The sequence below is a fragment of the Alligator sinensis genome, unplaced genomic scaffold (assembly GCF_000455745.1).
Source record: "Alligator sinensis unplaced genomic scaffold, ASM45574v1 scaffold391_1, whole genome shotgun sequence".
Lineage (NCBI taxonomy): Eukaryota > Metazoa > Chordata > Crocodylia > Alligatoridae > Alligator > Alligator sinensis.
Genome location: NW_005841889.1, coordinates 2,219,149 through 2,243,824, shown reverse-complemented (window position 1 = coordinate 2,243,824; position 24,676 = coordinate 2,219,149). Strand labels below are relative to the sequence as shown.

At 42.9% G+C, this 24,676-nt stretch overlaps 1 protein-coding gene across 1 annotated transcript in view; it reads left to right on the top strand.

Annotated features, from left to right (window-relative positions):
• The window catches only part of CACNA1D (calcium voltage-gated channel subunit alpha1 D), a 423,598-nt gene that overhangs the window by 218,076 nt on the left and 180,846 nt on the right, over positions 1–24,676 (top strand). The window contains exon 9 of the mRNA XM_025197108.1: positions 12,493–12,659. Within this exon, the coding sequence (XP_025052893.1) occupies positions 12,493–12,659 (167 nt within the window). The remainder of the gene's footprint in view (positions 1–12,492; positions 12,660–24,676) is intronic.

Below are 24,676 nucleotides of genomic sequence, written 5' to 3'. Positions count from 1 at the left end.
TCTTTCCGGGGTTTTTAACACTCTCTCTCGAGGTTTTTAAAAGTCCAACTGCCCACATCCGGGCTTTTACCACAGGCTATCTGCTCCCACTGAAAGGGCCAGGCTGCCCTATTACAAGGATGTTTTCTGTTGATGGCATTTTTTGCTGAAGGTGTTAGTATTTCTTTGGGTAGCCATGGGAACAAATAAGATCGTTCAAACACACTTTAATAAGTTCCTATAAGTTGTCTTTGCTTCCTTACTTAAGGCAGGATACCAAAGCATATGCTTTGACATGTCCTTATATACATCCTCCTACATGAAAGTCTTGTGGGTTACTAAAGGAATTCTAATCTTTTTACATTTAATTTCTCCAGTACTATCTTCGTACAGCAATATATGCATAAAATAATTCTAGAAGCTCATAGCACAGTACTCATATGTGCTAATCTCACCCTCAGTGATTATCTATTAATGTAATATTAAATACACTGGCACAAGTAAGCTTATACATATAAGACCTGTGGTCTAAAGTACACATGGAAAAATCATAGAAGACCTTTAAATAACAATGCAGGAAATAGAAAATGGCAGTACACTGTCATCCAGAGTCTACTGGCAAGAAGAAAATGAACAGGCTTTGGCAGTATTTCTTTTCTCAGCAGAGTGAAGGCTAAATGGGGAAAAAAGCAACAGAAAGGATAAAATGGCTGCTCCCTTATATAAATAGATCACATTTAAATAAAAAATATGAAATGGTATTCAGCTTTAGGAACTAAACCTTATTTTTTATTGTTTTGAAAGTGACCACTTGACTGTTTGAAATAAAAGTATGATTCAGCCATAAGTTTAAGAAAAAAGGAAATGTAAACTTGGTAAAAGGACAGAAAAATCAAACATGTCAACAGTAAACATTTGGCAAACACTTTCAGCCATCACCACCTCCGCTGAACCCCAAGAAACTTCTCAAGAATAGTTCTGTTGTTTTTAATAGAAGCTGGATTAAACATACTGTTTTAGATTCACTTCCTAATTACACTCACATTCGTAGGGCCCAGTCCTGTGCTGATCAGCTCCTGAAAATGTCTCTGAAATCTATGAAAAGGTGCTGAGCATTCTCAGCTCCCAAACTTCATGAGCATTGATGGTGCCCAGCACATAAGATTTACTGAGAGGAGTAGTATGACACAGAACATAGCAAGCATCTGCTTTAGCAAATGCACCATTCCTTTGTTTTGTCATGATTAAAAAAGGACTATTTTCAGGATAAATGTGTAGACACCTAGGATGGTGAGCCTGCCGGGGAGTCAGCTGATGTGTTCTGTTGCTTGTGTGCTGACACACCAGTCCCTCACGTTGAGCTCACTGAATGGTATTCAAGACTGTATAACTTTCCCTTTATGACTTTGTTGCCTCTACCTACATGTCTTTTTGCTGTGGAACCACACTGAGTCTGCCATGGCTAAGGCTACAAATTGTATGTCCTCAACTGCTAACTGTATAAAATGAACTAATAATGGGAGTTTATCATCAAAGACAATTAACATCTTCCTGACTTAAACAAACAAACCTGGAAAAACTCCAATGGGAGCAGTAGGAATGCCAACTGAAGTGCTTTTCAGTTTGGAAAGGAGAAGGCAGAGGTAGGGATATGACAGAGGTCTATAAATTCATGAGGGGTATGGACCAAGTGAACATGGAATCACTGAAATTAGTGGGTGACAGGTTTAAAACTAACACGAGAAAGTACTTTTTGATACAATATATAGTTAACTTGTGGAATTAATTGCAGCAGGAGACAGCAGAGGCAGATAGCATAGCCAGGTTCGAAAAGGGACTAGAAAAAATCATGGATAATAGATCTAGTAATGGCTATTGAACATAGCAGTTGGAGGTGTTTCCTTTGGCATCTCTAAACCAATGATGGTGGATGCCAAGGAGGATATTGAATATTGAATAGATCACTCTAGATCTATGTAGTTCAGTGCTCTTCCTCTAAAGCATCCATTTCTGCCACTGTTGGAGACAGGGTACTGGGCTAAATGAGCCATTGGATCCTGGCTCTCTTCCTTGTTCTGTTTTTTGTTTTGTGCTGCTTCCATAGCACCAATGAACTGTAATCAGTGCACATCTAGCTAGCTGAGAGTTCCCCCAGCATGGAAGAGTTTTTGCCTGATCAGAATGTAGCATATCCTATGCCTTTATGTTCCCAATATATGGAGGGCAGAGGGGATGTATTGGGAGCTTAGTTGCATTCCAGCTGTTTGCATCTGACAAGTGGTCCATTAAGGACTATGTAACGTGTACACTGAGTGAGGACTAAGCCAAGCAGAAAATCTTGGAGCTGTGATCAAGTCCCAGACAGCACCTTCCCCTCCTCTACACTCCTTTGTCAAGCAGACCTCAGCCAGAGAAGAAAATCTGGCTCTATATACAGAGACAGCTTTTGTTTGTCCACAGCAGTAGGAACTATTTCACTTCTTTAGCCAAAACTATCATGAAGTGCTTTCCCCAACGTATCAGAGCATGAACTCCCACTGTTATGAGTCGTATGCTTTTTTCTTGGCATCCCTTGTCATTGTTGTGTACACATCAGATCAGGGGCTTTTTTCAGGTCTGCATTTTGGCAGCAGACAAAGCCATTTTCAGTCAGCAAGAAACAGAACTCCCAGTACAGATAGTCACTGAGGATACTGGATTCTTGAAGGAGAATCTGCATATAGCGCTCCACTCTAGGCATAGACAGAAGTGCAGCTCCCTAGTCTAACTCATGGTGCTTCACAGAATGCACCATGACTTAGACCTATCCGCCCAACCCAACAGACATTAGCTGTTGAGTTGGGAGAGTGGGGGATTGAGCTCCAATTTGGAGGCAATCCAGCAATAGAGGCTGCATGTCAGCAGCCTCTGCCCCTAGCCCAGCACCACCTCTCCCAGCTCCAGTGCTGCCTCAGAATGGAAGGGGGATGAAGGGAGGGGATTGAGTTCAGCTGGTGTTTGCCCAGCCAGTGCTAGAGTGGGGGTGGGTGGATTGGGACCCCTTGCCTCCATTTCTTCTTTTGTCTCCAACACTATAGAAGAATTTAAATCCTTCTCCAGTATCTGCCACTTCTCCACTTCTGTCCATCATAATCCCCACATTGAGTGTTGCAACTTTCAAATCCTTTCTTTGGATGGGCTTCTTTGGCTGCACCCATCCTTATTGTAGCCCTTTCCCTTTCCCACAGAATCTGGGTGTTGATCCTATGCATTACCAATGGGGTATGCCCTAGCTAGGTTTGTTCCTTGGATCTGCATCATGATGATTTGGCAGAGGTTTTTACAGCTGGATGCCTTCCTGATGCTAACCCTCATCCTTTGCCCAGGCTTGGGACCAGCATTGGGTGGGTAGAATTGTTCATCCATGGGAGAGTTGTGATTTGTTATAATTGCAATCATGTTTTATTGGATCAACATGTTATGGCTGAGTCTCCTGACTCAGTTGTGTTTAGAATGAAGGAGAAATCTGGTTTAGATGGAGAGTCTGTCCAACTAAAGGAATCAAAAGGAAGATATTCTGATGGAGTATAATACTTTGCAAGAAAATAGAGAAATTCATACTAGATGTTTAAAGAAATACATGCTTATTCCTAAGACTTTATCAAAACATTTCTCATTAGATTTGATTGCAACAGCCATCTTTAGACATGGTGGCATTACTAGTGTACAAACAACTAGCTTGGAAGCTTATTGTGTTTAAAAATATGTAACAATCAGTTTGGCTGCTTTTAAAGTGTGGGAGTCAAAACAAAAATAGAAGTTTGTTGACTCATTTGCTTTCTTAATGCTCCTTGAAACAACTTTATTTTTAAACAGAGATTTTACAGGCAGTAAGCCTGGTTCTATCTCTCCTATGTTGGCATAAACTTCAGAGTAATGCCACTGAAGTTCAGTTTTCGATTTACATAGGTATGAGAGCAATGTAGTGCCTGGGAAGATTTGAAGGGCAGAAACCTATTTGGAGACCATTATGGTAATAGCCTGTAAATAATGGATTTTTCACTTTAGTAGTTAAACATAAAAATTATAAAGGAATTTGTTTTGAATTACTGTGAAGCATTTTATTAACAACAAACAATAATTTTTATTTTATTTTTGTATTATTTAGCCCTTTTTCAGTTATGTCACTTACAAAACAAAAAGTTTTGAAACAAAAAGTCAATTAAAAATAATTTTAAAATTAAACATTTTAATTCTCTTTCCCCTCTGCCCCATTTTTGGCCAACACTATTTGGTCTAATTTGACCTGCATTAATTAATTTTGCCCAGTATTAGTGACAACAAGCAAATCACATATGGCCAGGTACTACTCTTACATATGCACACAAGGTTTTTATCCACATGCTACTTTCTGTCTGCTTCCTTGTACCTAGGAGTTGATTTTACCCATTGTTACTTTGACAGAAAACATACCATATGGCCAGATTCTACATTCAGTTAAACCTGCTTAATTCCATGGAAGTTGCATGGTTGTAAATAAAGACTTCTCAGGGGAGTTGTACTTCCTCATGTACAATCAACCTTTTCAGAGATAAAAATAAAACTCATAAGCATCCTGTTATAGCTCTCTCTACTGATAAATTGCAGCAGCATTCTACCACAATGCCTGACTTCTTACAGAAAAAAACAGCTGTGTAGGGAGAGGACTGTTTATTTCCCTGCATGCAGTTAGCTTACTAAAAAGTGAAAGGTAAACACTGGTTCAGTCATGAGTGAAGTGGTGCTGGAAGTAGCAGCTCTGCCAGCTGTTCCGCTCGTTAAATGATTTGCCTTACTTTATTCCTTTCCAGAATGACAGCTCTCAGTAATGCTTTACCTACAAACACTGTATATCCTTTACTCTCATAAAGCAAACCTGAATATTTAATAGCAGCCAACAAAGACTGCTGTTTCTGACTTTGCACCATTTTCTCAGAAAGGGCGAGTCTGTGGAATAACAGAATCACAAGGGAATGGGCAAATCATGGAAATGAGCATTGCCCCTTTTATACCCTCCCTGTGCATCCAAAATGGGATTCAAACCAACCTTCCAGGATGCAAACAGGATTTTCTAAATACCTGTGACCCTATCTGCTAAAACCATTACACCTTTTACAGTTTTTTTAATAAAGCAGTTAACCTCACATAGGTATGTTCAGCTCTTTTTCTTTCGTAAACCTTTTTGTAAATGGAGTTGTTCTTCTTAAGAATTTCATCCTGGGGTGTTTGGCAGAGTTTAGCAATAAAAAGCAAGCACTGGCATTCTTCAGTTTCATTAAAATGACATTTGGCAAATCAGGATTAGGTTCTGTGTATGCCAAGCCTAATTTTTGTTTAATTAAGTTCTAAAACATGAGCTATAGTAAACACCTCCTGATTTAGTTTCTTTAACGCAGAGTGAAAGGCAAAAATGGAGTTAATTGCATGTGAAGATCTCAAACTCCTGGATATACTAATGCCAGGGTAGGAGGACAAAACAGTAGAAAGTCTTTGAAGACTGAAGATAAAAAAAAAGTAAATTAAACAATTACTATGTTTCTGTTGGAAAAAGGACCCCAAACATGGAATAAGTCTGTGTTACATCAGGTAGATCCTGTTTACTCTGAGGACTAGAAACAATCTTTTTGAGAAGGAAATTAAAATTCCAAGGTAATCACTTGATTGCAGGAGATGGGGCTTTACACATGTGCCTGCAGCACTTCTGCCTTTATGCAGCCTTGTAGCAAATGGGTTCACCAGACATCCTGTGCTTCAGGGAACAAGGATCCCAGTTACTTTCTTTGTAACAAAGTAAATGGGTGAATCTAGGTCTTTGGACCTGTAATTACACAAATCTGCTGACAAGCTTCCCTCCTAAGAGGAACCTAGAGATAGAAACCACCACTACAGAAGAGGTGGACTGTTATAATGGCTGTGGTTTGAGAAGGAGGTATTTCTTTCACTCTGCCAAACAGCTCATCAGTCCACTTTACAAGAGCCAAAGCTAGGAGGTAGTGTCCTACTTACTGAGTCGGCTACTTTCCTTCCAGAAAATCATTATTTTCTTAACATTCAATACATTTATTCCATCATACTTATCCAAATTAATATTAATTAAATTACTGGGTGGAACTAAATTCTGCTCTTAGTTACATTGCTCCAACTCCACTGTTACTCAGAATTCACACCAGGTAATAGAACAGTCTAATTCAGGAGTTGGCAATCTAGGGCCTACAGGGCCTTTGGATCATAGCACCAGGTTGTGTGTGGCCAGGTTTGGGGGTAACTCAGTTTGAGGGGTCAAGTGATCAAAAGGAGTAAATAGAATCCAGGTATGGGCTGGGTCAGGAAGCTAGGAGGTCAGTCCAAGAACTGAGTCTAGAAACAAGCTGAGATGCTGGAGGGTCAGGCATAACGTGGGTCAGAGGGCAGGTCAGATTGGTAGGGACTTACCTGAATACTTCCTCTGGATTTCATGATCTAGGTGCAGCATCGGGCACCACTTTCACAGTGGGGCATGATGCCCCCCCTTGCACTTCTGATTGGCCAAGGGGCTGTGGAAATCCTGCCCCTCCCCAGAGATTGACAGGTGGCCATCTGTCAATTTCAGGGGTGGGGGCAGGACTTCTGGGACCCCAAAACCAATCAGAGGCATGGCGGGGGTGCTACTGCACTCCACCACAGAATTCCCTCCTCCTTCCCCTCATGCTTCAGGACACCAGGGCTTCCTGCCTCAGTTCCCCCCGTTTTCCTGCTTTGTCAGAGTCCCTGCACTTTTTTGCAGGTACCAGTCTTTTTCATGGGGGGGACCTACGATATTTGCTATTTTCATGAAATCATGAACTTGGTAGGTTCCTACATATTGGGATTCATGCGATCAAGCAGACAAGCTGGATCAGGTGTCCAGGAAATCAACCAAAGGGCAGGCAGAAGCTCAAGACATAAGGAACATCAAAGCAGTCTGGATTGGAATTGAGCCCTATTGACCAGACACTTCTTCTTTTGGGTCAGAGGTTTACATGGGAGGGAGTGAAGGGTCAGTTGACCCTGACTAGTCATTCTGGTGGTAGGGAGTGGGTGGATGGCTACACCCAGATGAAGGTTTCTGGCTAGCTTTGCATGTCCACAGGTACCCATAGGTATTTGGATGTTATAGGTATTACACAATTATTTGGTGAATAGTGCAATTATCTAGAGACCAGCCACATGTGCAAAGTAGCTATCACACAATAAAAAGCTCCAACCAGTATTAAGTTAGACCTCAAAAATGTGTACTAAATGTATAGTTGAGCTTTAATTTGTATGTGTATCAGGGTCTCCCTGGCGACTGGGAGCCCCATCAGTTGACAGGGCTCTTAGCCACAGGGGTGCACCATGCCCAGTTTAAAACCCCCAAAGACCTAGAGATTCCAGCAGCTGCAATCCCCAGGGTCTGGAGGTTTCCTGTATTCCTGAGCCCTAGGCAAATACAGTGAAGGGAAAAAACTTCAAAAGTTGTTCAGGTAGTATTTATGTAGACTTATCACTCCTATCTTGTGTTTGCTTTCAACAGTATCCTAGCAAATGCATTTTTTTCAGAGCAACAGTAATTCAGACAGCCAATTTCAAGCAAGTTTGTATAATATTTGGGGAAAGAAAATGTAGAATTTGAAATTGTCAGTAGTCAGATCTAAGACTTGATTTCCTCCAACTGATGCATAGAAATATGCCAGCTGATAAGTGTGTCTCAGCACAATGGTTTGGGTTTTGAATACTTGCAGTGAACAACTCTTGAATGATCTACAGTCTGAGAAAAACTCTGATATTTTGGTGACTACATTCCTAAAATGTACACTTGAGAAAATCAGTCTGAGCACAAAGAGAAAAAGATTTGAAATGTGTTAAATAAATTATTTGTTTCAATATATTAGCCCAGTTTAGGGCTAAGATTCTTGCCCTAAATATATGATAGTTTAGTTTGACACTCATAGGTTTCCTTTCTAATCCATTGGGTCAGAAACCTGAAGTTCTTGCCTTGTTAATGAAATCAATGATAATTTTGTCTGATCAAGGACTGAATTTGGACCTAAGAACAGGGCTGTCGGTGTATGAATGCACTAACTTGGATTCAGATCTTAGTGTGAACCCCAAACAAAAGAGGCATTTATTCATTTCATGAAATTGTCAAATAATACAGTTGCAAGGCTGTTTCAAAGCCTAAGGATTGGGCTAATATGAAGGCTAAAGTGCCTTTCCTTTGAAGATCAAACTCATGGCAATCTGGGGAGGTGCTGGATGATCGGAAAAATTAAAATATAATGCCCATCTTTAAGAAAAGGAAAAAGGAGGATCCAGGGAACTACAGACCAGTCAGCCTCACCTCAGTCCGTGGTAAAATCATGGAGCAGGTCTTCAAGGAATCCATTTCTAAGCACCTAGATGTGAAGATGGTGACTAGTGATGGCTAGAGAATAGTATTTAGGTTTGCTTTTAGGAATTGGCTTGTAGATAAAGTAGATAACATTATAGACTTTCTGTCCCTTGGGAAGGGGGCTGGACCTGATGATCTTGCAAGGTCCCTTCCAGCCCTAATGTCTATGAAATCTATGAAATAATGATCCAGGGCAAGGGTTAATTGATTTTTAAAAGCCCGTTTGTGACAAAGTTTGCTTCCAGATCCACTGTGTCTGAAGTCAGCAGCCACACAGGCTGGGACATTGAAGACATGTACCACACTGTTCCATAACAGAGATAAGGGACTCTGCAGCATTGATGCCAGGTCATAGTGCTCAACTGCAGAGCCCATGGGATTTCTGTTTTTTGGTAAACAGACCAAATTAGGAGGCCTGGTAAATAACTAATTTAAGGTGTGTGCATGTGGTAGATTTGTTGGAACAAGGAAATATGCTGACAGGAAAGAACGTGAACAGTATGACAACTACAGGGATACCAATCAATGATGCCCAGAGATGAGTCATCAGAAGGGAGAAAGAATACAAAAGGAGGGATTTCAGAGCAGCAAAGGGTCCCTGAGAGGGGAACCCAAGGCTACCATGGACAGAGGGCACACCACTATTCTGTCTCATCCACTGCACTGGGGTGGGGAGGGTCTCAGCCCTCAACCTCCAGGCTGCAGACACTTGACATTCAAGAGAGAACCTCAGGGTGAAGCTTGCGTACTGGCCAGACATACCGTTCCTCGTCCTCAGCTTTAGGACTGGTAGATATAGAATTGTTTACATTATTCTTATCTGCTATCACTGTGTATCAATAAAATTTGCCTATTATTGAATGGAGAGATTGTGGTTGGTCTGAGGGTTTGGGTCTGCCTGGAACAAGATATCTGGGTTATAAATCCAGTGCCAACAGTTGGGAAAACCAGTCAGCATGGATTCACCAAGGGCAAATCACACCTGACCAACTTGATTGCCTTCTGTGAAGAGATGACTGAGTCGATGGATGCAGGGAAGGCAGTGGATGCTATATATCTTGACTTCAGCAAGGCTTTTGATACGGTCTCCCACAACATTCTTGTAAGCAAACTAAGAACTATAGGTTGTATGAATGGACTGGAAGGTGAATAGAAAGCTGCTGGATCATTGATGTTTGGCTGGTTGCTAGTATCAAGTGGAGTACCCCAGAAGTTGGTCCTGGGGCCTGTTTTGTTCAATAATTTCATTGACAATCTGGAGGATGGGATGGAGTGCACCCTCAGCAAGTTTGCAGATGACATCAAGCGGGGGGAAGTAATAGACACGTGGTGGGGCTGGGATTCGGAGAGACCTTGACAAATTAGAGGATTGGGCCAAAATAAATCTCATGACGTTCAACAAAGACAAGTGGAAAGTCTTGCACTTAGGACGGAACAACCCCATGCACCACTACAGGCCAGGGACTGACTGGCTAAACAGCAGTGCTGCAGAAAAGGACCTGGTAGTTACAGTGGACACTAAGCTGAATATGTGAAGAAGGCTAACAGCATAATGGGCTACATTAGTAGGAGCATTGCCAGCAGAATGAGGGAAGTAATTATTTCCCTCTATTCAGCACTGGTGAGGCTACATCTGGAGTCATGGGTCCAGTTTTGAGCCCCCCACTACAGAAAGGATGTGGACAAATTGGAGAAGGCCAGTGAAAGTGGTTAGGGGGCTGGAGCACATGACTTGTGGAAGAGAAACTGAGAGAAATGGGTTTCTTTAGTCTGGAGAAGAGAAGACTGAGGGGGGATTTAGTAAAACATTGGAACAGGTTATCCAGAGAGGTGGTAGAAGCTCCATCCTTGGAGGTTTTCAGAACACAGCTAGACAAAGCTTTGGCTGGGATGACCTAGTTGGGGATGGTCCTGTTTTGAGCAGGGGGTTGGACTAGATGACTTCCTGAGGTCCCTTCCAAACCTAATTTTCTATTATTCTGTTATTTGATAGCAGCTTTCAACTACCTGAAGGATGGAGCTAGACTGTTCTCAGTGGTGGCAGATGATAGAACAAGGAGCAATGGTTTCAAGTTGCAGCAAGGGAAGTTTAGGTTAGATATGAGGGAAAACTCTCATTAGGAGGGTAGTAAGGCACTGGAACAGGTAATCCAAAGACTTTGTGGAATCCCCAACCTTCAAAATAGTTAAGACCGGCTATACAAAGCCTTGGGTGGGATGATCTAGTTGGGGATGGTCCTGCTTTGGGTATGGGGTTGGACTAGATGACCTCCTGGGGTCCTTCCAACCATAATTTTCTATAATTCTATGATCAGTGTGAAGAGATGTGTAAAGTACTTACTCATAATCTTTGCAACTAGTAGCCACTCCTCTTCATCTCTCACTCTGAAATTATACAGATCACGAGAAAATGTTGAAAGAAGGAAATGAAAAGAATCGCCCAGTATAGAATTGTTGGCAGTTTCTTTTGCAGTTGTTGTATTGCTGGGGATGTTTATTTTTTTCATCTTTTGTGCAAGGCAATAACCACTGTTGGATTTTAGAAATTAGATTACAAGCACAGCTGAAGTACAGATATCTGGTCTGCATAGGAACAATTGACTCTATTTTATTTCACTTCTAATACAAAGGTGTATTAATGTTTTAGTGAATGACCAAACTGAAAACTCCTTCACTCATTCCCCAAGATATAAGGGCATTTCATGAAAATGAAAGCGTAAGGATGGGCTTCTTCATCTGGAATACTCATTTTTCCATATGTGGGCTCCCTATTTGGCATAGTTATTTCTTAGCTTCTTAGAACCCGACTTCTTTGTTAATCTTCTTTTTTGTTCACTGAGAACCTGATTAAAAATTTTCCACTGGAATAAATTTAAGTTTCCAAATGAGAGACATTTCTTTTCCAGAAAGAAGGGCACCGTTCTTGTTGACATTACTTGACAAATTGCCTGGCTATCTGAGGACAAAATTAAGCCCAATGATAAATTTACGACAAGGCACATCCTTTAATGAGTCTTGTAGTGGCAGTACCATATCATTTGCAAAGCATGCTTTTGAACAATTAATTATATCTATTGATACATAAGCAAATCAAAATATGTTTCAATACCCAGTAAAGGAAGACATGGGGCTTATACACTGTATTGCCCTGAGTGCCTTGATAACCTTTGTAGACCTAGTGTTAAAGACCTAGTGCAGTAAAATCAAGTACTGCACCTGAAATCAAGTAATGCTTCAGTACTGCTAAAATCAAGTACTGCTTCAGTAAAATCAAGTACTGCACCTGAAAGGCAGTGTAGTAAGACATGTACAGCTGAAGTCAGGGTTTATTCAAAACAGTTTGATGAATGAGGGGATGAACTGAATCAAAGACAGGGTAAACTAAATTATTTGTCCTGAGAAGTGGACAACCAGGTAAAAGAGCATAACACTGATATGAGTACAGCAGAGCTTGGGAGGCTATCCCAGAGTGCAAAGGGGAAAAACATTCACATTCTTCACAAACACTGGCTTTGGCATGTAATCTAAGGAAAAGTAAAAGCATCTCAGGGAATATCTGTGCTACAATGCAGTGTATACATACAGTGTAAAAAGATAGACAGTTTTGAGCTAGACACAAAGCTAATATTAGAGGGATCCTTTTTGACTTATGTTTACCTTGGGTATAGTCTGCCAGCATCTCCCAATTGTCTTTAAAGTAGGGTCTTCTCTTAGCACACTCAGTTAAGTTCATAAGTACATGGTTATGGTCTCAGTTAGTAGCCTTTAGACAAATAAAAATTCAGACTGTTGTTGGGAGTACATTGCCCAAGCCTGGAGTATAAGTTGAAGAAATTGTGAATGATGTTTAAGTTTTAATTAAATCATAATAATTCTGACTTTGATAAACAATACTATCACCAGTTTTATAAAGTGTAATACTAAAGAAATTTAGATATTGACTCTGGATACCACCATCCTGCTTTGAAAGAAATTGTCAAATCTTCCATATAGTTTCTGTAGTTCGTTTGCTGTATCAGTATGTTATTCTGCAGTGTAGAATTCTAGGTCAGAATGTCAGGCAGCCTCATAATCAATATTTGTTCTGTCTTATCTGAATTCAATAGAGAATTTTCCAAGGAAAGAGAAAAAGCCAAGGCCCGCGGGGACTTTCAAAAGCTACGTGAAAAACAGCAGCTTGAAGAGGATCTGAAAGGATATTTAGACTGGATTACCCAGGCAGAAGACATTGACCCTGAGAATGAGGAGGGTGACGAAGAAGGCAAACGCAACAGTATGTATTCTTTGCTTTATACTTCACTTAGTGAAAGACAGTTAAACTACACAGAAAAAGAGTTAAAGTGAAAGAGAAAATGTAGCATCTCAAATATTACTACATTAATTTCAGGTTGTGTAAAAATGTGTATTAGTTGAACAGGCACATCTTTATTAATATTCAGATACCTACTGTCATGAATGATAGGTTGGAAGCATATCATTATATTGTGACCTGAGTTACCCTTGTAGAAATAATGGGCTGTGCTATTTTGACAACTGCTACTGAGGTTTTTAAAAAATCATTGTTTTTAAAAGGTTTTTCTGTTTTGTTTTTGTTTCCTAAAAAGACAGTGGCCATACAGATTGTATGCAACTCAGTGACATTTCAGATCTAGACTCTTGTTGGCATTGCCAAAAGCAATTGTCAGTGGATGTGTGCATTAAACAGTACATTCTAAATCCCACCTGCAAAACCCAGAAGTTAAAGGGCACTGAGAACAAAAAAAGGTTACATATGAAAGTTTTAGGTTGTGTTGAGAAAAACAATTTTTATGAATTCTGCAAGTAAAAAAAATCAACTTTCCTTTTGTCTAGTCATTAAACATGCTTGATAAAAGATACATGCAAGCCATCAATTCTAGTGATGGAAGATTTCTGCTACTAGAAGTGATTACAGGAGGAGTGCAACAGGACTGGCCCGTGAGTGTGGCTGTGGCACCCCACGATGGCCACATTGGGGCTGCCCTGCTCCAGCTCCTTGGCATACCCCTTGCTGTTTCTCCTGCCATGCCTTGATATAAATGTTATATTATGTTGGGAAGCTGCCCCAGAGTGCTGGAGTGATCCTGAAAGTGCTGGCTCTAGTCTGACTTAACTTATTTAGCTGGACCCTTGGTTCTACTCATCACTGGACCCTCAGTCCACTAATAAAAATTATTCTGCTTCCAGCTGCCACTGCCCTATGGCCCTAATCATGCCTGAGGAGCATAAATTGTGGCCTCCATCCTTCCCATAGCTATGCCCATGCCTGGCATGTCTCACTGTTGCCATCCGCTGGGACCTCTGGCCTTATCCTGGTTTCAGCCCAGCAGGTCCCTTGCCCTTGCAGGGCCGCACACTTTCTCTTACCCTACAAACCACTTGGCTTTATCCCATGCAGCCCACTGGTTCCCAGACCCTTGCGGGCTCTATCTTGGCCTGAGCCCCTTATGGCATGGAGCACCACCCAGGCAACCTACCTGTGGTGTCCAGCTGCCCCTGCAGCCACAACTCAAGCCTCCAGTCAGAAACAGGAACAGACACACAAGCAAACTGCTTCAAACTAAAATACTTAAACCCCACTCTGAATCACTATCCTACTCCTACCGCTACCTGTCTCCTTCTAGCTCTCTATGGTACCTTGAGTGCCTGTTTTACTCTCTCCAACAACCCCACTCTGTCGGAGCTCCTCCTCCTTCAGAGGTCAGGGCTGGACTACCTGCTGTGGCTCAAGAGTAGAGTTTATCTTCCTCTGAGCTCCACCCATTCTGGTCATCTGATCTTCTGATGCTGACAAATCAGACACAAGGATTTCTCCTTTGCCCACTAATAAGCCTCCTTGTCTCTATAGCATCCACCCCAGCTGCTCTGTAGTCTTTACTTATTTGACTGCCTAGAGTTTAGCCCCTTTGTGGCTTGTTGCAGGGCAGCTGACTCCAGGATAGCCAGTCATAGTTTGCAGCCCTGTCACCTCGGAACTGTTTTCTTTCCAGCAGCTGGCCTTTGCTCACCTGTCTGCACCAGATGGCAGATCTTGCCCTGTTTCTTCGTTTCTCATAAAGTAACAAGAGCCCTTTCTCCCTATTACAGGGAGCACTACAAACATTCAGGCTGCAACCCATGCTCCTTGTGTATTCCTGAGACTGGGGTGATTCCGTCTGGGGAAAGCATGATCCCAGGGAGACTGGAGCAGCAGGGCAAAGCCCACTGCCCACTTCTCGCATCAGGAACTCTGGTGCCCAGGACCCAAGCAGATGGAGCAGCATGGCAAAGTCTCCTGTCTGCTTCACATACTGAAGACTCCAGTGTGTGAGAAGCATGTAGGGAGCATCTGGTTTCTCCTCCCTCCCAGTCTGCAGGAGGGGAAGAAGCAGGTGCCCCCTTGCACCTTCTCCAGTCCAGGGTAGAATCTTCGGAAGGCGTGGGAGCTTTTCCCCACAGCTGCAGACCTCTTGGTGCCTGGGAGGAGTTAAGCCGTGGGAAAGTGTACATACATTCTCCCAGGAGCAACTTCTACCTGGTTGGAGTCAGGCTATTTTCCTCCTGGAACCACAATTTTTGCTTTGAGAGAAAAAGCTGGAATGTCTGTACACTTGTGGCTTCTACTGGGAGAGTGGCAATTCTCTTGGTAGAAACAGAAGATCTGTACATGGCTGAAGTCACCTTTATTAGTAGCATTACCCTGTGCTGGAATCTTTGTGGAATTCCATTCAAAATCTAAAAACTTATATTGTAGGGTACTTATTATTCACTTATTACAGGGCACAGTGCTAATGACAACTACGATTATGAATGTTTAACACCTTCAGTTTTCTACCATGATAGTCCTCTAATGCTTCCAACCAGAGTTTCAGGAGAGAATCTGCAATTAATATATTACATTTATGACTTAGCATCAACTGTCCATTGTTTGTAGCTGTCAACTGAAGTGTGTTTATCTGACAGAGACATTTAAAACACTAGTCTGATAGAATTTTTTTAGATTTTCTTATGTTTGCAAAGAAGTGATTCAAATGTTACTATAAAATATATGATGGAGTAAGTGAGTGACATGCAAAGTTAGGATGTATTTTGCAGGGTGTCATAATATTGACACCATTAACCACAATATTGGAGACTGAGAGCTAGCTTTCAATATCCTTATTTATGTTGAGCAATAGCTTTCTCTCTTGAAATAATCTAAATGAATGAAGGAGAGGTATTTGCCAAATTAGATATCACTCAGTCTATATAGAAGTACTGGAATGTGGCCTTGGGTAATTTGTCACAGAGATTCTGAACAGTGTTTCCATGTATCATATCAATGCATATTCATTATTACTGTTTTTGTTGTTTTAAACACTTTTTGTTCTCATGGCCAATGATGTCTGAACCTGTATTGCTTGCAGCAAGATACAATGTTACCTGAATGACTTGCTGTGGCCTAAGTCCCCTTTGGAGGTGAACAATGCCTGGAGTGGGTGCAGCTGGTTTTGCCCCTAAATTGTTATTGCAGGATAAAATGAGGAAAAAGGATGTGGGTAGAAAATATGTAGGGTAAGCCAGGAGTTTGAAATTAAAATTCAGATCATGGTGGCTATTTTATTTGATGTTAAAACCAAAGTTATAACATGAGAAATATATGAGAAATGACAGGAGAGCACTGCTTCAGATAGTGCAAAAGTATAACATTGAGCATGGACCGTGTTATGTCTTCAAAACTCTGTACATTAATGACCCAGTCATCACAGGGCTCTAAGGAAGGAAGTAGTATTCCAGTAGACTTCAATTAGATTTTAAAAACGTGAAGAGTACAGTGGACCTGTATGCTTTAACTTGCTTATTGAAAATCCATTGGTACTGTATTGTTGTAGAACTGACATCTCCTATGGATATGTTTATCTTCTGTACCAGTGGTTCTCAACCTATTTAAAGTTAGGGCTTTTTTAAATTTAGCAGCACCCTGGTTGGGAATCACTGTTGTACTGCCTTAACTTATCTTATTGGTTCTCAAATGAGTGTTGCTGCCACTGCCAGATACAACTGGCCCAAACACCTGGTGCACACATAGATTGGGAAGGGCTGTGGGACTTCAGTGGTAATTAGGCTCCTTGCTGCCTAGGTTATTTTTGTAAATTGGACTTAAACTCCTGTGAATCACTTTGACACTTTTGGAAAGTCTACACAGTACTTTTCTGGTTTCATCTTGGCCTGCAGATGAGCCATCAGCTTTGTTCACATGAATTTAAAAAACAGATAAAAAATTAGGATGTGAAAGCATCAGTGAAGTAGGTTCTCAGTTGTGGGTGAAATCTGGGTGATGCTATGGTAGCCAAATACCCTAAACTTGTTTTGTACCACAAAACAAACAGGGAATAAGTAAGTATCTAGGATAGTCTTTACATTGTAGTTGTACTTTTCAGTTGTCTAGTGAAAATAGATTTTGATTCAGCTGGCTCGTAAAGGTTTTATAACATGCATTCCACAGGCACACACATTTTTGTTTTGCAATAAGCTAATGATCACCTAGTGCTCTCTTGGCATTGAAGAAGCCTATACTTGTTTGTTGAGTGGAAATTTCTTTTGAATAGACCATCTCCTAAAGTTCTACTGGATTTGAGTATGTGCTTTTATATATGAAGAGTGAAGCTACCTTTTTAGTATGAAATGTGACCATGTATAAATAAAGAATGGAAGCCTGAAAAATGCCCTTTCATTCAAAGTGTTGCGGCATATTTCTTGTAGGGAAGGATCTCTAGTTACCTATCCAATAGACACATTCAGTGAAAGAAGCAGCACTTGTGCCCATCATGGTGTTGAACTTCTAATTTAGGTGCAGAGTGAACTTTAAATAACTGGCACCAGAGTAGTGAGCATCTAGGAAAAAGCTTTAAAGTCTTAAGAGAAAAATTTGGTCTAGATTCACCTTCCAGATTGTAACATGTTGGGGTCCCAGGGATGGCCATGGTGCCCACTGGCTCCGCAACCATGCCCCAATCCACCTCTAGGGCACCCTCCTATCTTTCCTGCCACACCATGATGGAAATAAAATAGGAAGTCTTCCCACAGACCTTTGCATAGCTCTGGTTCCATTGAACCTCCACTAGGGCCCCCTGGCCCTCCACTAGTCCTCACTGGTCTCAGTCCCCTGGCAGGACACCAAAAGCCTTATGGGCTAATTGTGTGGCTCCAAATCCTCCCCTTTACCATGTCCCATGCCTCGCAGGTGTTATGGTAACATTGCTCCCTCTGTGAGGCTTTGGCTTTCTTGGCCTCTGCCCCTTTACTCTGCTTAGGCCTTCTAGCCTGGGCCCCACCGAATTGAACCTGGCTTTGAGGCTCTAGCTCCATTTGTTCGTGTGTGGCTGCACCTTCTCTCTCTGCCCACTCTGGGCTCAATAACTGCTTGAGCCTGCCCCTGGCAGGGCTCAAGGCACTCAAGTGCTCCCTGGTCACTAATGAGGCCTCCTTACCTCCTCTTCCAGCCTCATCCCAAACCACTGGTCAAAACAGTAATGTAAATCATAAGCCCCTGGGCTGTAACATAAACAACAACAATGGAAGCAACGCTCTGCTGCTTTATGAGGGCAAACCTTTACCCCAAGTATAGCATGCCTCCCTGCCAGGGTACCTCACAAGTTCCCTGGACCTCCCTGTTCCTATAGGCAGCAAAACACTAGGCCCAGCATCCCTGGACAGGAGCGTCTTCCCTTGTCACAGCCAGGGAGAGAAGCCCCTACCAGCCCCAACCTTGGGTTTATATGCTCTCAGGGCCCTGCGTACATCTGGTCAGCTGAATGCTTGCAGGTGTCTGCTTACTGCCTCATTTTGCCCTGTTGCCCTGGGAACTGGCAGGTGCTGAGTCCTGCCTGCCCTGCAGTGCTCCCTGGCTGGGCTGCCTTTATCTTAAGGTACCTGAGAGCCCAGGGCTCTGTTACACAGATATACAAATGGCTAATTTCTAGAAGTGATTTTCAAGCAAAAACTCATTTCAGAGCTGCTGGCTCCATTCATGACAACTTTTATTGTGGAACTGGCCAATTGCCCACCAAGAATGACCGGGGGAGAGGTGGGCAGGCAGGGACAGAGCTGCCACTGCTCTGCCTCTGGCCCCATGCACTTCTCCACCCCCACTGCTTCACCCTGCACTGTCACCACCTCCCAGGCATGGGAGGGGGGGGTAGACTTGCATGTGGTGGCCAGAGCCGCCACCTAGCACCCTGTGCTCCTGCTGATGTGTGTCTGGCCATGAGAAACCCCCTTCCCCCCGGCTCCCTTCCTTTCTCCCAGCTGTTCTCAGGGCCCAGTAGCGGTGGCGATGGGGTACCACCGCCACTGTGCCCCCCCTTCCTGCTTCCCTTCCCTCAGCCTCCCAACCACTTCCCCCTCCCTACTCAGGGCCCAGCAGCAGTGGCGGTGAGGCTGGAGCTGGGGTACAAGGCCAGAGTTGCGCTGCCACCTCCAAGGAGCGGGGCTGGGAGGAGCGAGGCCAGTGGTGCTGGCTTGGCCTCCCCACTCCATCCCTGCCATCATGGCAGTGCTCTACTGTCCCAGGCTGTCCCCGCCACCATGACAGTGGGGACTGAGGGGCCAGGGGAGCCAGTGCTGCTGGCCTTATCCACCCGCTCTGATCCTTCAGTCCCATTCATCATGAGGCAGTGTGGGCAAGAGGGGACTGAGCCCCGCCTCTGGCTCTGCCCCTGCTTCTCGTCTGGCCCTGTTCCCCCTGCTCTCTCCTCCTCCCTGCCATGTCAGGTCCAGGCCCATTTTCCCACCCCCTCCTTCCACCTCTGCCTCCAAGGAGCAGGGCCGGGGAGGGGGGATGGCTCAGTCATGACAGCAGGGACTGAGGGGTTGGGGGGGGCAAGGCCATGCCATGTCCTCACCCCCCTGCTCCAGCCCCTCAGTCCCCACTGTCATGGCTGTGCTTCTGTCTGTGCAGAGCACTCTGATTGGTTATTTCAGTAAGCATTGTGATTGACTACTGAGACAACCAATCAGAGTGCAAATAAAGTGTTATGGACAGACAGACAGACTAAGGCTTTTATAATATTAAAATGCTGTTCGTATTTACAAAGTTGGAAGGTGCTACCTAGAGATATTGTGGAAACTCCATACCTGGCAATTTTCAAGAGCAGGTTAGACATGACTAGGATGGTTTAAGCAGGGATGATCCTGCCTTGAATAGAGGCTGAACTAGATGACATCATGAGCAGGGATCCTATTTTTTCTGATTTAAAAAACCCTCCAATTTTTGGTTTAAAAAATGTAACCCCAAATCTACTTTTTGTGATTAAAATGAAATGACATTATATATATCTCTATACATGAGTGTTTTTTCATTTAAATCATGGAAAATGTAGATTACATTTGGGTTACATTTTTTTAACCAAAAATTGGGGATTTTATTAAATTAGAGAAAACCAGGATCCTTGATCATGAGGTCCCTACCAACCCTACTTTCCTATGATCCTCAAGTTTATCAGATCCCTGAACCTTGCTTAATGACCAAACTTTCCTGCAATAACTGCAGAAATAGATTTTGTGCAAAATTTATAAAATTGTCAGGGAACATATGTTACCTAAGCATTTAAAAAAAAACCAAAAACCTGTGCCCCTGTTTTCATTAATTTAAATATTTCATATCATGCCTATGTTATTCTATAAGGACTTTTACTGTTAACCAATGAGTATTAACTGTTGGCTAAATAACAGAATAGATCAAACTATTAAGATAACAAATACATTGCTAAGATAGTTCCTTGGCTTATTTTTTATCATCAACCAAATCCTGGTTCCCTCAAAGTTAATGAATACACTTCCATAAACAACAAAAGGATGAGGATTTGGTAATGCAGAAATCCATATAAGAGGTGATGACTTTATGCTGTGATCAGTTATGCTGTTGATAATTTCATTTTATGTTTTGTCTAACATTGCTTGTGTTGTGTATGTGGACATATTTTTATTTTTTTGCATTGCGACTGCTGCCATCTACTGTGTAAATGATGGGATTACATGTACTTAACACCAAGGGGTTACATTGGCTGACTTAATGGAAGAGAAGAAAAAAAGCAGATTTAAGTGCTTTAAAGGTTCTTCTAATAAACATGGTAATATAAATTCTGTTTTGCAGTTGAACTTTTGTGTGTGCAAATGCTGCATTTTGTGTGTTGGTTCTTGAAAACATATCTACATTTTTTAACATAGAAATAAATATCTTTTGCATGTAGATACCCCTCATGCATGTAAATGATCTGCTGCTTCCAATGCATGCTTTGGATTGATGCTTCAGTGCTTTAACTTTCTAAAGCTTCATTTTTATCCATTTATATTTCCAGTGAAGTGTGCCTTTGTCTGAGAGTGTTCTAAGCGTAGGCTTGCCTTTTGAAAAGGCAGGTGAGCCAGATATAAAAGCATCTCTTAAATTCAGATATAGAAATACCTACTAAGGTATTTCAAAAGCTGCATAATTGATTATAGTGTAAGATTAGAATAGTAGGTTGCACAGTTATATTATTCAGATATTCTTTTCTTCAATTAATGCAAAACTCAGCAAACTAAATAAAATGCTTTAATTGCATGTACTTTTTTCTTTCCTTCTTAGGTTTTTGTTTTATTTACCATTTCCCCCTCCCCGAGTGGAAAAGGATAAGGCTTTTACAATATAGCAGTTAATTTCCCATCTACACCCTTTCAATAATGGCAAACATAGCAATTTGTCAGAATCACAACGATAACAATTAGGGAGATTTAGTTTAAAAACCTGCCTACAACTGAATTATTGGAGCAAATGGCTTGCTTACTGTGGTGAGGCAATCAGTTTTGTTAAATAGCTGCTAAGAACCTGAGTGCAGCTGACTTATTTGACCCAGTTGCTTTATAGAATGAAAAATATCAAGCCAAACTGAAACGTGTATGTTGATTAGGATACGGTAGGTTCATTTTCAGAAAAAGATGAACCTCAGCAAATTCAAGAATCATATTTGGATATTAGGTAATATTTCATGTAACTGTATCTGCTAATTGAATATGATATACATAGATTTGCATTGCAACTTGAAGAAAATGCTAACTGTAAATTTTTAAAAGGCTTGTTGAAGCTACTTGAAATTATTTATCTTGCTTGAACTTTTCATAGTAACTTAGATAATTTTTATAGGATGGAGTTCTCCTTTCTTATGAATTTTGAACCTTCCCCCCCTCCTGGTATTAGCAGTTTCTTATACACAGTAGTTGAAGGTTCACTGGTTGAACCTGCTCAACCGTGAGTCTACTCATGGGTAAGCAAGGACTTTAGGATTTAGGCCTTTTGTATAGGAGAGTGGTTCTCAAACTGTGACAGATTGCGCACCACCAATTTAAAATGATACAAATTTAGGTGCCACCAGCAAATTTTTGTCATATAAGGTGATTATAATAAATCTGTCAATGCATACCACTGACAGGTTGTCTGCGTACCACTGGTGGTACCCGTACCACAGACTGGGATCCGCTGGATAGGATATGTTCTATGTTAGTCATGGCTGTGGCTGATGTAGATTAGATATACCAATATTAGTATTAAATTGGATAGCTTGAATACAAGTAGTGATCTGGCTTTGGCAGCTCAGTGCAAACTAACTATCAGGACATTTACTCAGTATCTCAGCTGAATTTTGCAGGAGTGACTGCAGTGTGGGCATACACATTTGAGAGTGTGATTTTCAAAAGCATTTGGCTTTGACCAAACTTTGCTTCCATTTATGTTCATTAGGATTTACCACTAACATTAGTAAGAGCAGTATTAAGCTGGCATGGGTCATAAATATTTGTCTTGAGCCATACTGCATTTATTTTTACAGAAGTCTTATGGAAAAATTGTAGGACCAGGTCCTCTTTCCTTTACTGATTCCAGATAAAATATATTCTCCAGCTGTTTTATTGAATATATAAGTTTCCCAGGACTCCTGATGCAATCCCTCAAGATTTCAAGTAATCTATGGAGGGTTGGTATACTGGTATATCTGCATTGACACTGGCTGTGTACAGGCATTCATTTCTACTGGAAGAAATTTCTTCTGGTAGAAAAATAGCTGAGGAGCTGGACTGCACAGACATTCCTCCAGCCAGTGGTTGGAGAGCTTCACAGGAAACTCTTCAGCCAGGTGTCACTAGAGGGCTGTTCCATGGGTCACTTGCACCCTTAGGGGATCCTATAAATTGACAGCCTGTCCTTTCCCTTGCTTGGAAAGAGGACAGACTGTCAAATGGCAGTTGGCAGCTGCTGAGAAGCAGCACCACCCACAGGCAGCTGAGGAGGGTTCTACCTCTGGGAGAATGCACTCTGCATCCTGCCAGTCACCTGATTGGTGGAGGTCCATTTTTCTATGATGGAGACCCTCCCAGTTCTCCTCTTCAGGAGAATAGCCCCTGCTCCTTGCATTCCTCCTGGCTGACTTGGAGGAGTGCAAGGACAAAGGGGGAGCACTCAGCCACTGCAGCAAGGCTCTGGAAGCCTTGTGATGTGGGCATAGCAGCCTTCCTTGTCTTGTGCTGCTCTAGGCCATCCCAAAGAAGTGTGGAGTGAAGCAGGGGCATTTGGTTGCAGTGGCAAGGTTGCTGGGCCTTGCCATCATGGTACAGCACTGAGACCCAGATTGCTCTGCTTTGATTTGTGTTAGCTGGGTGGCACAGGCAGCAGGGGGAGGCTGGAAGATCAGGAAGTGGGAGCCAGGTTGGGGAAAGATTCTGCATGCCCAGTTCCCAGCCTCTCTGGCTTTTTCTTGCTTGTCCACCACTCAACTGAGTGAGTTAAAAAGCCAGAGGGGCCAGGAGCTGAGTGTGCATAGGCTTTTCTCAGCCCAGCTCCCTCTTGCTGTCCTGCTGCCCACTGATTCATAGATTCATAGATGTTAGGGTCGGAAGGGACCTCAATAGATCATCGAGTCTGACCCCCTGCATATGCAGGAATAGGGGAGAGCACCACCTCCCTTGGGAGCCCGTTCCAGACCTTGGCCACTCGAACTGTGAAGAAGTTCTTCCTAATGTCCAATCTAAATCTGCTCTCTGCTAGCTTGTGGCCATTATTTCTTGTAACCCCCGGGGGCGCCTTGGTGAATAAAACCTCACCAATTCCCTTCTGTGCCCCCGGGATTAACTTATAGGCAGCCACAAGGTCGCCTCTCAACCTTCTCTTGCGGAGGCTGAATATATCCAGTTTCTCTAGTCTCTCCTCGTAAGGCTTGGTCTGTAGGCCCTTAACCATATGAGTGGCCCTTCTCTGGACCCTCTCCAGGTTATCCGCATCCCTCTTGAAGTGCGGTGCCCAGAATTGCACGCAGTACTCCAACTGCGGTCTGACCAGCGCCCGATAGAGAGGAAGTATCACCTCCTTGGATTTATTCGTCATGCATCTGCTGATGCACGATAAAGTGCCATTGGCTTTTTTGATGGCTTCGTCACACTGCCGACTCATGTTCATCTTGGAGTCCACTAGGACTCCAAGATCCCTTTCCACTTCTGTGCCACCCAGCAGGTCATTCCATAGGCTGTAGGTGTGCTGGACATTTTTCCTCCCTAGGTGCAGCACTTTGCATTTCTCCTTGTTGAACTGCATTCTGTTGTTTTCTGCCCACTTGTCCAACCTGTCCAGATCTGCTTGCAGCTGTTCCCTGCCCTCCGGCATGTCGACTTCTCCCCATAGCTTTGTGTCATCTGCAAACTTGGACAGAGTACACTTCACTCCCTCGTCCAAGTCGCTGATGAAGACATTAAAGATGTCAGGGCAGTGATTTAAAAGCTGGTAGCTATAAGCAACTTCCTCAAGCCACACTCTCAGCCACCAGCTTTTAAATTGCTGGTCAGCTGCTCATCCAGTGGCCACTGGAACCCAGATGAGGGCAACTTTCTTGGAGCCCCACTCCTGGCTGCTGGCTTTTAAATCATTAACTTGTCACTGATCTGGGCAGAGTGACAAGGAAAAGCCAGTGTGGGCATGTCCAGACAATCCTGCACCTCAAACCCCTGCAAGTTTGCAGTGCAGGGGCAAAATTAGACCCCTGGATATGGGTAAAAAAAAAATGAAGTGAAAAAAGCGGAGCAGGGCACGGTCCCAGACTGCCCTGAGGCAACCGGAGGCTGGGTCCTCCACAGAGATGCTTTGGCTGCCAGAGCATCTCTGTGGTTGGCCCTTGCCATGATGCCAGCTGCAGAGAGCTGGACCTGGGTTCCAGTGCTGGTAAGTAAGGGGTCAGGGGGCTGGAGGTGGGGGGAGGGGACCATGGGGGGACCCCTGCCGGCCGTGCCTTCTCCCCC